This window comes from Homarus americanus, unplaced genomic scaffold, assembly GCF_018991925.1.
Source record: "Homarus americanus isolate GMGI-L3 unplaced genomic scaffold, GMGI_Hamer_2.0 scaffold9847, whole genome shotgun sequence".
Taxonomy (NCBI): domain Eukaryota; kingdom Metazoa; phylum Arthropoda; class Malacostraca; order Decapoda; family Nephropidae; genus Homarus; species Homarus americanus.
Window position 1 is genome coordinate 510,581 of NW_024721178.1, and position 14,307 is coordinate 524,887.

The 14,307-nt window shown below is 34.6% G+C and overlaps 1 protein-coding gene across 4 annotated transcripts in view; it reads left to right on the forward strand.

Annotated features, from left to right (window-relative positions):
- Window positions 1–14,087, forward strand: part of LOC121861624 (carnitine O-palmitoyltransferase 1, liver isoform-like) — a 56,039-nt gene extending 41,952 nt beyond the window's left edge. For 2 of the 4 annotated variants that reach the window (XM_042359501.1, XM_042359502.1), the window contains exons 13-19: window positions 487–489; window positions 4,587–4,701; window positions 5,244–5,378; window positions 7,494–7,628; window positions 11,081–11,230; window positions 11,552–11,761; window positions 13,397–14,087. In XM_042359501.1, the coding sequence (XP_042215435.1) occupies window positions 487–489; window positions 4,587–4,701; window positions 5,244–5,378; window positions 7,494–7,628; window positions 11,081–11,230; window positions 11,552–11,761; window positions 13,397–13,477 (829 nt within the window). In that variant the 3' untranslated portion in view covers window positions 13,478–14,087. The remainder of the gene's footprint in view (window positions 1–486; window positions 490–4,586; window positions 4,702–5,243; window positions 5,379–7,493; window positions 7,629–11,080; window positions 11,231–11,551; window positions 11,762–13,396) is intronic. The other 2 variants (XM_042359503.1, XM_042359504.1) reach the window with 1 other exon arrangement.
- Window positions 14,088–14,307: the final 220 nt, after the last annotated feature.

Here is a 14,307-nt window from a genome sequence, read left to right on the forward strand (position 1 = left end):
AGGCAATATAATTGCAAAAAAAAGTGTAAATGTACTGGCGGCATATTTTAAGCTTTTAGTGGATGGTAAACATGAGTGCATGAGAACAAGAATATTTGATTTGGAAAGTGGTGTTTTAGCTGACCTTGAAATTCATGAAAAGGGCATAAGAGTCCAAACATTATATCATCAGAAGATTATATTATTCTCCATGACATCTTAACACTTAATATGTCGCAGACAGATGTTAATAGTTGATCTAGTGTTACACACCAATACAGTCTTTGATTTTAGAAGAGCAGAATTAATGCCAACCCTCCTGATCTATAATGACATTACCACAGTAATACCATTACTGTACAGTATGCCCCCCAAGTTCGCGGATTTTTACTTCGCGGTTCTCTATTATTCACGGATGACACTCTGGATGTACCCAAGAATGTCTGTGGGTAGTTTTAAAGTTGCCGGAATTTTTGCGGCTGGAACAGGGAGCCATTCATTCTAGAGACAGTAATTTCCTTTACCTGTATTGTAAATATGCGTGTGTGTGTGTAGACATACACACACAAAACACATACAAATAAATAATACCTGTAATGGGAAAATCCTCTCGCAAATAATTAGAAACAAATTTATAAAAAATGTAACAGTCTACCCTCAAGTCCGTGCTCTATTAAAATAACGTACAGTAATAGAGCACGGACTTGAGGGTAAACTAACATCCATAATAAATTTGTTTCTGATTATTTGTGAGAAAATTTTCCAATGATTATTTAATTGTATGTTTTTTGTGTATGTATAGGTAAAAGAAATGATGGTCCTAAAGGTAAACATAAAGGGAATATACATTTTTTTGCACAGTAAAAATGTAACCTCCCGGTCCGCAAATGTTATTCACAGATTTGGCGATTTGCGGCCATTTTGAGCACCTAACTCCCGCGAATTTGGGGAGCCCCCTGTACTGTATTTAACATTTGGCCAGGAAAAAAGCAGGCTATTAAGATAATCCCAGATGTGTTGGGTGATTAAAATTGTTGTGTATTTATTTATTTTTATTTTTTCATATTTTGGTCCTAAGATGTTATTAAACTTGTTTTGTTGACTCTGCTTATAGTAACTAAGGAACAGGAAATATTATAAGCCTTTTGGGCAGGGTACAATTGTTGAGTATTTACTGTACAGTGAGTAGTGAGAATACTGAATATTGGATGGTTCATTGAGGAATATCATACGGAACAATACTTCAGGATGTAGATGTGTACTTGTATAGGCTGATAGAAAAGGTTACCAGTAGTTTATTTGAACCACAGAATTTTATTATACTTGTAGCTTTCAGTTTCAAAGGTGATAGATAAAATCACCATTACAGTATTCTGTTTACTCCGATTTTTTCATTTTGTTTGTGAAACTATTGTATTTTGCTTGCATGCCATAACTGTACTACTCTCTTCACTTACCTTTTAAGTTCATATTTATTTAACCAGTGAATCTGACTTACTAAATTGATAACTTCTGTATTGTTATTTATATAGTATATTTTGCTGCTATTTTTACCCAATATTATGTCCACTTTTATGTGTGTGTGCACATCTCTTCCTTGGAAAATTCCTCCACTGACCACAATATTGACACTGGTCTGAAATATGACAATTTGTAGCTGTTTGTGCCACGTCCATCTGTGTACAGTATTTGTAGTGTGACACATGGGTGTGCAGCTCCAGCCCAGTCTCTCTTTGTAGAACAGTGGTGCTTATGAAATTTCACCCTTATTTTGAACTTTTTAATAGTTTTGTGCTGCAGTACATTGACAGTGACAGGTGAAAAGATTAGTGTTATTACAAGAGGCAGAACAAGAATTTTTTTAGTTTAAGCTTCTAAGTGAAACTGAAAGTGAACACCTATAGTGCAGGAATATTTTCTTCAGCATCAAGAGAGTTTTTGTTTCCACTTCGTACAGATCCACATTTTTTCTGTTTTTAAAAGTTTGTTTATTGGTACAGTGCTTTTGTCTTTATTGTAGATACTGTAGTTGCCTGCTATGTTTTTACTTTTCCTTGTTTTAATATTAAGATTTCTCTTGTGTATTTATGAAAAAAGGACATTAAAAAACATTTGCATCAGCATGGAAAGACTCGCAGTAATGTGAATACAGTGGTCCCTCGGTTAACGAACACAATTCGTTCCAGAAGGTCGTTCGTTAACCAGATCCATTGTTTCAATGGGATATTGGGTAATTGGTTCCAGCTCACCGAAAAGTACATACAAAGTAAAAAAAAAAAATGCAGTAAAGTACACTTACTTTGGAGTGTGTATATAGAAGGCTCCTGGTTGATGATGATGATGGGAATTGGAAGTGGGGGTGGAGGAGAAGGGAGAAGAGAAGGAAGTGGGGATGGAAGAGAAATCACCCCATGCTTGATGCCGTCATTTCACCAATAAAATTTTAAGTTCACTAGGTGTAGTTCAAGATTATTTTCTTTAAATCAACACTGCACTGCACTATATATTGTCAATATGTAAAATAAATTTCAGAATGACCAATAATTGTACTGTAAAAACATAAAAATACTCTGTGTTCAAGAGACCCACAAGCATGATGTTTCCTCCACTGAACAGAGACACAAACTGATGCCTTGGTGGGTGAGTGAAGTGGCTGATGGGTGCACCAAAAACTAGTGTCCTGTACTGCAATTATGTTAAATAAGTGTTAAAATGACTAATAATTTTAATATGAAACTAGGAAAAATATTAAATAATACAACCTTCTTGATATTTACTCCAATGGAAACGAATATAAGCCCTAGAACCGATTGCTGTATTGGCGGACTAATATTCCGGCTGGTGAGCAAGCCAAAACATGTTGACATGTTTTCGTAAGATTTTCGTTAACCGAATTGAAGATTCTTATGGAAGGTAATTCGTTAACCAAAACTTCGTTAACCAAGGGACCACTGTAGTAAGTTTGTAAATGAAACACACTTTAGTGAACAAAGGCGTCCATTTTTTGTACAGTGCAGATGACCTCTGACATCTCTTTATACTTGGAAGAGAATCCTGTTAAGCATTGAAAGTACTTATGAAGATGAGGAAAGCTGCATTTTGGAGTGAAGGCATTCCACAATAGTAAGGCAAGTGTATGTAGTCATTGACACCATAACTTGCCCTTATCTTTTGTTCATGGGAACAAACTGAAGGTGTATATGTATTTGTATGGTTAGTCCAGTTTAAGGTAATAGACCAACTGGCCATGGTTATTGACCTCTATCCTAATGTGGACTTGTTTCCATTGAACATCATTTGTAATGGCTCCAATTGGTTTGCCCACATTCTTCAAATGATACTTTTCCCAGTAATTTTTATTTTACAGTACCTGTACAGGTATTGCCCTTTTATTTGTGATATATCTATAAGCAAATCCTGTTCTCCCTTTGATTTATATGTTAATTTTGTTTATTTATGATTGTTGAAGCATTCCTCCACCTTCTCCAAGCATTCCCATTTGTTAGTGTAAGCAAAAGGTAAAGTGTGCTTTTACAAGATGAGTTACGTAATTTATCTGTAGAATTATTTGGCAAGTATTTGGAGTACTGCAGTTGTTATAGCTCTTAACCCCTTCACTATGGGTCGCTACTTTTAATATTTTATTTGGCTAATACCAGACCGAACTGTGGAAATTGTTTTCTTGTTTGCAAAAATTTATTAAATATACAGTAACATACTGTAATAATAAATTTTAGGAAGGATTTGTCATTAGCTGATATATTTAAGATTTTAAACAGAAACTGGACTCTGTCTCTCATTGTACAGATGTCTTGCTTTTCCCTAAAGTATACTTGGAGACTGAAGACAGGATTTGGTTGCCCTATGCCACCTATAAACCATTCTATCAAGTTACAGTACAGTACATTGAATGAGAAACATCATAAAGTACAATATGGAAATTAGTAGGAAATGGTTGAAAAAAATGAAGGATGGGGAGTCAAAATTATATAGTGTAGAGATGTAATGTATGTGTGAAGGGAAGATCCAGAAACAATGACTGAAGATTAAAAGGGGTAATATATACTGAGAAATGAAGAGGTTAGAGTAGATAAAGTCAAAATTCAGTATAGGAATTGTGAATTGTGTTTCCTAATACTGTACAGGTGTAGGACTATCATAGACCGAATATTACATAACTGTGGACTGAAAATTCTTTACTAATCGGAATTTAATTACATGCTTCTATGGATATTATCAGACAGTAAGTCATAAAACAAATTGGTGAAGTTCTAAAAAACTTTGTACTGTATGTAGAACTAAATGGATTAATTCACTGTAGTGGAATTACATTTGTTTCAGTTTAATTTGTTCCTTTTGCTCCAATTAAGGGTGCTTGTTTAACAATACATCGTACATTATATCTTGATTGATACAAAATGTCTTGGATAAAAAACTTTCAAATGCAATATTTTGTACCAGTGTTTGCTGCTCTAGTTTTAACTACTGAAGTTAACTTATAAGAAATCTTACATCTTGTATTGCATTGATTAGAAGAAAAATTTATTATATAATTTGAATAATATTTCTCTTGGCTTATTAGTGGTTTTCCTCATATTATAAACTAGATACGATGAAAATGGTAACTGCACGGGACCAGTGAACTGCGATCCCCCTCTACCATCACGACTCAAGTGGGAGCTAAAGCAGGACTGTCTCCAGGTCATTGATTCCTCCTTTAGGGTGAGTATTTAAGTAGTATTCAGTGCATTTCTGTTCATATGTAGGATAAAATCTTGCCATTCCCAGAATGTCTATAAGTTCTATTAAGATTTGGTAAACTAGTTGCTTGCAGTGTGTCTGCAGTATATCTTAGGATCCATTAGTGATAATGTGTGTACTATATTGTACTGGACCATATTTACCTCAGTTACTGAGGCAGTGGCTTAAAACCAAGACAATAAACTTTCCTATCTTACTGCAACTACAGTACTTCCAGGGTCAAGAGGAAACAATTTCCATACACGTATGGTTTTCATCCTGGGTTGTAAAGCCATCTTTAGGGGAATTGTGGGGGAATGCACCGAAATTGTGTGAATTTTAGTGCATTTACTCAGGAGACACATTTTTCTGATACACTTCTTTATACTATACACATGAGGAGTGGTTTGTGGAGTATCTAGGAATTGGTTAGGACAATCCTTGCACTGTGCACTTATATGATATACTGGACTGTACTGTACAATGTATTTGTAATTAATATTTCTTCTCATCGCTTGTTCTAGGTTTCTGAAGCTCTACTAAATGATGTTGATCTGCGATTGTATATGCACACTGCCTATGGCAAGGGCTTCATGAAGTCTTGTCGATTGTCACCTGATGCATACACCCAGATGGCACTACAGTTGGCATATTACCGGGTAAAATAGATTTTCATTTTATACCAGTACAAATAATTTACAGTATTGTATCAGTAAAAGAAATGTCTTTTTCTTGGCAAGGGAAGCTGATAAAAATGGGTTTTCACCACTTTCATTAGTAAAGGAATGAAAAATAAGATAGTTTTGTAATTTACAAAAATGTGCATGCATCCCTGTATGTACTGCCTTTTCACATATACTGTATACTATTTTTAAAATATAGTTAGCAATGAGATTTTTTTCAATTTATTTGTAAAAATGCCATTTATAGTAAATTTCAGCATTAACAGACACCACATCTCTGGAATTTGAGCATGCAGTACTTGGATGGGTTTTCAACAAATAGAAAATTATTAAAAAATAAATAAATAAATAAAGGTTATGACTATACATACTGTACTGCAAATTACCTAAGTTTCTCCCATGAATTAGGTAAAAATTTTTAGTGCTCTATATGAGGCGTCCCGTATCTAAAGGTGCATTTAGACCATTTGGGCGAAACCCGTATTTTGTTGGAAAACACTATTTTCGGCCTAGCTCTATACGATGGTAGTTGATAAGATCTCCCTACTACACTGTAAATATGGTTGAAAGCCCTTTGAAAGTAGGGTAGAACATCGATTTGTGGCAGACCGGAAATTATGGGCTTGGTTTTCGCATCGTGAGGTGCTTTCCTACCGTTAGTGAGTGAGTAGCTGGTGGCCAATCACAGCTGCCAGCCCGTAGCCTCTCCACCCTGTCTCGGCCATTGACAGTGAGTATCTGCTATCTACGAGGGAGTGAACATGACTGGGTATTGGGTGGGTGAGCGGCTGGTGGTCAAGATGCGACAGATGTTTTCAACAATACAGTACTCGCCCCGCGATCCATCCTTGCTCTGCAATGTTACAGTATAGACAATACACACTACTTCATGGTTTATTTCAGAGAAATATTTGTACTGTACACAATAATACTATTCTTACACAAATAAGCCCTCGGAAATGAATTTTATTAAACAAAATTTCAGGTAATTATGCAATGTTGCATTATAATGCGCATCAATTGGCCCTTGCATGACTCCCTGACCCACCAGTTGCAATCTGTTACATAAATATTTATTATATTTACCAGAATAATTACAAATTGTACACAATATTTAACTCTGATATCGATTAAAGTCAAAAAAGCCATAAGCTGGTGGGAGTTTTGTTGCTTCAGGTCAACATTGCAACAACCCAGCACATTACTTCACGATGCGCTACATACCATCTGCAATTATAGTCCTTTAGCTTCAAAATGGATAAAAAATGAATGCTGTATCTCAAAAAACAACAAAGTTATGCACGTTTGTTGTTGGAAAACTTTAAACGAGGTATTCTTGGTTTCAAATATTGGTGCAAATAACCCATACGACGCGGGGCGCCTCGTATGTACAGTATCATCTGTGTTGGGTATTGTAGATTACTGTATGTTTACCTTCCCCTCATGCATCTCTTGCTTTCCTCTGTTGTTTAGATGACACATTTTTAGTTATATTTAACTTAAAAAGTAGAGGGTATCATATACGTATACAGTAATATCTCAGTTAGCTGGTATCCTTCAAACCCAGAGCTCTCTGATAGTCGGATTTGAAATTTTCTCGGGAAAATCGTTCCCAAAGCTGGAATTTTCCGGAAAATTACAGCTTTGCGAATGATTTTCTGAGGTGCACATTTTCTGGAAAATTCTGAGAAAATTTTCATTATACCTGGAAAATTCCGGGGATGGAAGAGTTCTTTCCTGGTTTGAGAGATGATGTAATGGGAAATTTCTGGAACTTCTGAGAACATTTTTCCATTACCTGGAAAATTCTGGGGATGAGGAATTTTTTTTCCGGCTTTGAGAGAGTCTTTACCCGGAAATCTCTCATTCCTGGAAGTGCTCTGCACCAATATATATATATATATATATATATATATATATATATATATATATATATATATATATATATATATATATATAGATAGATAGATAGATAGATAGATAGATAGATAGATAGATAGATAGATAGATAGATAGTGATGATGAAGATACTGTTCCATAAACCAGCTTTTTTGTGGTTATATTACTGTACTGTACATCTTAAAATTTCAGGATGCAGGCAAATTTAACTTGACTTATGAAGCAAGCATGACTCGCCTTTTCCGAGATGGCAGGACTGAGACTGTTAGACCGTGCACCATTGAGTCATCAGCCTGGGTGAAGGCCATGGAGGACAAGACGGTCTCTGTAAGTTGGAGTTGATTTAACACTTGTTGATCATTATTGTACTGTATATAATTAACACTTTTGGGTCTTACAATATCCACTGTGATGAGTTCTTTCACCGTAACAAGTTCAGTGCTATTTTAGCCTTGCATTAATACCGTATTTTTCGGCTTAAAAGACGCACTTTTTATGACTAAAATATACCTCGAAAATTACCATGTGTCTTCCAGGACACTAGTCGATGAGTTGTAGCAGAGGTTTTTGAAATCAGCCCCTTACAAAGACTGTTACCTCATTACAGTACTTAACAATTACAAGTATTCTCTATACAGTACTATAAAACTATTGATTTCACTAATATTGTTGATATATTGCAAAAAAAAAAAAATAAACCCTTGCTGCTGTGTGGTTTGTTTACTAATGGCAGTGGTGCGGCAGTGCCATCTATTGAGGAATTGCTAAAGGTTGTCTGCTGGTCTCAAATGCAGGAATGTTTGTTTCTTTATATGTAGGCTCTCATATTTGGACACCTATTTACAATAGGCTCTCATATTTGGACACCTATTTACAATAGGCTCTCATATTTGGACACCTATTTACAATAGGCTCTCATATTTGGATACCCATTTAGACTGTAAAAACCCCACAAAATTAAAATCTTCCAAATTCAAATACAACTTCGTCATCCAAGTAAAAACACACACACACAACAACATTGGCTGTCCTTGTGTTTTCAACTTTACTACTACTGGTGGGTAGAATTTTTTTTTAATTCAGAAACATTAATTAAAATATACAGTATATGAACAGTAAATAAGTTGCTTTCATATTCTTATGTAGAGTAATGACGATATGTTTACACATGTGCTCACTTACATACGCGATCTCACTTTTTTTTACCCTTAATTGTTAGCTACTTCCATTGTTCCATTTATTAATATTAAATAACATTACTTAAAACAACCATATTAATTTTTCTACAGCTACAATGGAGGACTCATTTTCTTCAGTTTTATAATTATGTAGAACCAATCAGTCACTGGTTTTGGAAAAAAGAGTTGTTTTTTACTTTTATTTTGTTTTTAAATAAAGATTTTTTGTTTTATATAGACGTTGATATACATGTTTACATTTGCTTACCTTCTACTGTTGGAAAATATTTTCCGTTGTTGTCATACCAACAAAAACAAGAGAAAGAATGTAAACACTGCAGCCCCTAAGATGTGGAGGTGACCAGGTGTATAAAATGAGTGCTGTATTAAAGATTTCACCTTCTTATACAGATTTTTTTTTAGATTGATGAAAATGACAACTGATAAGCAGTTCTAAGTGATGATATTCAAAGAGGTGTGTGTACTTGTGCCAAAAGGGCTGTATATCAAGCAACGGTTTCACTGGTGTAGGTAGTAGGCAGCTAATGTACTAAACAAGGAGGTACTACCGTCTGGGAAGCTATTGGAAGCATAATGTATTGTCTAATGGTAGACCCTGCTGCTATGTGACCAAGTCCCAGGTTGATGATCTGACTTTCTGCAGGGTCTCAATTGTTTCTCTTACTTTGACAACACAACATACATACAGGTATATTGTTTCTCACTCTTGATTTTTTTTTTCATTTTTGTATTTATTATTATTATTATTATTATTATTATTATTATTATTATTATTATTATTATTATTTTTATTATTATTATTACATTTTCATCCCCTAGGCCCTAATGTGGGTCAGTGACCTGTGCCCAGGTGGGATGAAACCCGTAATTTTTTTTTTTTTTTTAAATTCATTTCCAAAATCAGGGTGCGTCTTCCACAATGCAGCGTCTTCCAAGCCGAAAAATACTGGTAATTCTATTATCGTAATTCTTGAAAATTTAACATAATTGGACAGACTTCACCCTTAAATTGTAACCAATTTTGGGAAGTTTGTCTGTAAATGATATTACAAAGACTTCACTGGTATTGGATGATTAGGCTTTAGAATTTTGTTTGAAGCTGAAATAAGCTGTTTGATATATTTGGAACTGATGAATATGCACACCTAGGTTGTAATAACTGCTGTTCCAACCCAGCTATTTCCCATACAGTGAGTTCTGCTATAACGCGTGTTTTGATAACGCGAATTTGCTCTAACGCGATTTATGAATTAGGAACGATATATGTATAACGCGAACGCTTGTTTGCTATAACGCGATTTTTGCTTACTATTTCTCCAATTTTGTGGTACAGTGGGGTATGCTATAACGAATCTAATTGGTTCTAGAACCTTGTTCGTTATAGCATTTGTTTGTTATAGGATTAATCCGTTCCAGGCCCCCAAATACAACCACTTAACACTGAAAAATATAATATAAAATTGTAAAAATTGTAAAAAAGTGCATAAATATGCATCTAAACCCCTGAAATAAAGAATATCATTAATATTTGTAATAAAAAAACAATAAATTAGAAAAAAAAAATTTAAATAATGTTCGTTATAGGAGTTTCGTTCGTTATAGCATTCTCAATTTTATAGGTAAAACCGTTCGTTATAGGAATATTCGTAGTAGGATCCGTTCGTTATAGCATACCCCACTGTATTAACTGTGAATATAGTAAAGAAGAATATCAACAAGAAGCGTTCTGGTGATAGAATTCCCGGTGATGACGTAAAAGAAAGGATATAACACTTGAAGAGAAGCTCGATTTTATCAACCTCAAAATCACCCTTCTCCCCCATCAAGTAAAGTGTTACATTTACTGTATGATTTCATTATTAGATATGAATGTAACATTTATTTAGACTGTGCTATCCTTTGTGTTAGGCTAACTACTAAATTTTTTCGATTTCGAGTAATCTGCACCTAACCCTATTTTCTCCATAAGCCCTGTTATTTCTATTACGCGATTTTCTATAACACGATATTTTACAAGAACACAATTATCGCGTTATAGCAGAACTACCTGTACTCTGTCGTACACAATTTCTTTTCCGCTTAATTTGTTCTTATTTTATACTTAATGTGTTGTATATTGTATGATTTCATTGTTCTATCAGTGTTCTTCACCATTGCATGTGTATTTAAAAAAAACGTACTCCAATATTTACTGTATGGTTGTGCTTATGGGTGACTTGAGTACTGTTTCTCAAACTGGTTCAATACACCTATGTATTAGAGTACAATATATACAGTAGTGTATATTGCTGTAAGTTTATTTCATTGTTTTATTAATGGTTTTCACATACTGAAATACCATATACGGTTGTGTTTATGGCTGACTCAAGTATTTCAAACATACACTACTATAGCCGCTAATACTATTCGCAGTGGTCCGTGGAACATAACCACCGTGAATAGTAAGAGTCAACTGTACTACAAATGCCACTAGTCGTGCAACTGATTGCAGTCCATGAGAAAGGAGACTCAGTTTATTGTTTATAATATTTGGAAAGAATATATTCTCTTACAATTTATGCCTTATGATATTTCTTTTAGAATGAGGACTGTGTGTCATTGTTGAAGAAGGCATGTGTTCAGCACCAGCTTGGTTACCGGGATGCCATGTGCGGTAAAGGCATTGATCGTCATCTCTTCTGCTTATACGTCATTTCAAAGTACTTAGAAGTTGATAATCCTTTCCTCAACGTAAGTCAAATTTTAAATGCCTTTTTATTATTTTAGATTTTATTTTGTAGCAGACGAATTCAATTTTAGAAATCCCCAAATCAAAATATTATTTGATGTAATATCCAGAAAACAGTTTTCTATACTGTATTAGTAGTGGCTGACCTGTTACCAGGAGTTATCATCATCCTTGGATTTTTCAAGCTAGCTAATTGGATATGTACTGTATGTGCATTTGCTTACTTACACATACATTCTTGTCTGTACATATTTCTGTAGTTTCACTCATTGACTTTCTCTAATCGTAATAGTTTAATAGATTGATGCTTCTGGTCATTTCAGGAGGTGTTATCTGAACCATGGCGCCTCAGTACTTCCCAGACCCCACACGGTCAGACTAGCAAAATGGATTTGAGTAAGCACCCCAAATGTATCAGTGCTGGGGGTGGATTTGGTCCAGTGGCTGATGATGGGTATGGTGTGTCTTACATCATTGCTGGAGAAGACACCCTATTCTTCCATGTCTCCAGCAAGAAGAGCTCTCCTGTCACAGTCAGTATTTAATACCTGTTGATACTTCTTGTTTGAGAGCCATCTCTTCTTGCATTTTTTACATCTTGCACCACTCTTCCCAATTATTTCTCTCTTCTTTAAGGTTTTTATAACCCTTTAGCCCCCACACAAAAGTGATTAATAATTAAGTACAGATAATAGACAAAAAGATAGAAAAAAATACATAAAGTGAAATGTATACCTGTATCTGCTTGGTGGCTCCAAACATATAACTAGTGTATTTGGGAGACAGAATTGCAAAAGATACTACTTACATTCTCTAAAGGCCAGTGTTATACTCATCTGCATGTGTAGATGGTAAATTGAAGCAATGAATATGAATCAGACAGACAGAAAATAACTATCTACTGAGACAGAGAATAACTATCTACTGACCTTGATTGGGAATTGGTGAGAAGTAGGGAACCAAAATGATTATAATATTAAATAAATTCTGACATTTCTGTACACAATCAATGTTATTCACATGTAAGTATCACTCTTAAGTCAGATAATCCACAATAAAAATGAATTGTATGCTCAGCATCTTGATCACAGCTTCACTTCCACCGGATTTAATCAGTGATTAATAAACAATCCCACCGCTATAGCCACCAATTTATACTGCCCATTCTGGGGTCACTAATCCTAAGGGGATAACTTAAATCTACTCTTAATTTTAAGGTCGCTGCCACCAGACCCCCTGGATAGTATGTAGCTTGTTTAGGTAGCTGGCAGAGCAAGCCAGGCATTGAGTTGGGTTTTTCATTGACCAAATTGAGAGTGGGAAGAAGGGTGAAACATCAATCATGACTTAACTAATTTATTCCTTATAAAAACATATTGCATCCAGTCACAATACAAAAAGAGTTGGCCTTCATCAGAATAACCACTATTATGTTCATTACACTTCACAGTATATGTCCTTCATCAAATAACTACTATTATCATCTTCATTCTTCATAACAACCAATGACCTCCTTACCTCGGTAGCTTTGTTTTCTCAGCCATCCCACATAAGAACATATGAATGGAGGAAACTGCAGTGGGCCTATTAACCCATACTGGGCAGTCCCATTTACACCCAACCCCTATTGCTTATATATCCATCCGACCTATGTTTGAAGCTATCCATCTTATTCGAGTCAATAATGATGTTTGGTAAATTGTTCCATTCATCCACTACACTATTTCCAAACCAATGTTTACCTGTTTCGCGCCTAAATCTAAATTTGTCTAGTTTAAAACCATTGTTACGAGTTCGCTCCTGGTTGGATAGTTTGATATTTAATCATTGGTCTTTCACATACAACTTTTTCATATTTATGATCATGACCAGTTAACCATTGTTTCATGAAAGTTGTGATGACTCCCATTGTGTGTTGTTTCGTAGACCCATGTTGAAGTACCTGTATCTCGTCCACACCTTTGGTCATTCTTTCAATTGTGTTATCACTTATTCATTTACAGTTGTGAACAGATTGAAAACTTTGAAGGTTAATCTCAGCCATGCCTTGTCCACACAAGATATATTTTTTTTTTCCCATCCTTGTGAGGACAACATGGACTCTCCCTTCATTTGTTTTCTGTAATTGCATTGTCAGTACCAATATATTACATTTCTTTTATTTTCAGGACTCTCCAAGGTTTGCTCGTCAGATTGAGAAGGCTCTCGCTGACATAAAGAATCTCTTTGAATCTGTGGCAAAAAAGTAATGAAGGACTTCGTTAAGGCTAAAATTACTTGAAATGTGATCAGGCTCACTTCTTAGTAACAGGTTGCTAATCAAAAGCCTTGAAGTATGTGTATATCCTGATGTGGGTGTGGTAGCTGCACCTTATACTTCAAACAGGATTGTATGCTTTTGGTAATTATGGCAAATTTTTAGTTTCATTTGACTATTATCAAGATTTTGTCTTGACGTGAAGTGCATCTTCTTATACTGTACAGAGTATTTAGATTTAAACTGTGTATGGAAAATGTAATTTTAGACCATTTTTAGTTTGGGAAGTTTTATGAAATGCCAGTGATGGTGAGTTATTATTATTATTATTGTTTTTTAAATGATGAGAAATCTTCATAAAGATTTTCTAGTGTTTTTAATTTCAAAAAGTGTTAAACCAACATGGTTTTATGAGTTAAAAAAATGTAGATTATTTATAGCATATTTGCAGCTGCTTAGTCCAGATTGCCAAAGCTGTAAGTGTGTAGTTGTATGATTGTTTTTATTCCTAACTGGCAAGATATATCATCATTGGACTTCTATGAGGTTTATAGATTTTGTCATTTGCAGTTTTAAAGGATTTATATATAATTGAAATTTTCTTTGCTCTTTCATTAACATAAATAAAAACAAAAAAAAACATTCTTCCAAGATAATTATCTGATTAGAGGGAGCTGCATATTGAATGTCGAATGTAGTTCTATTTTAATTTATTATTCTATATTTTGATAACTGAAGGCTATATACGCTGCTATAACCTAAGTAAATTTGTAACACACCTGAAAGTATTCTAATACTGTACAAATGAATATCATATTTTCT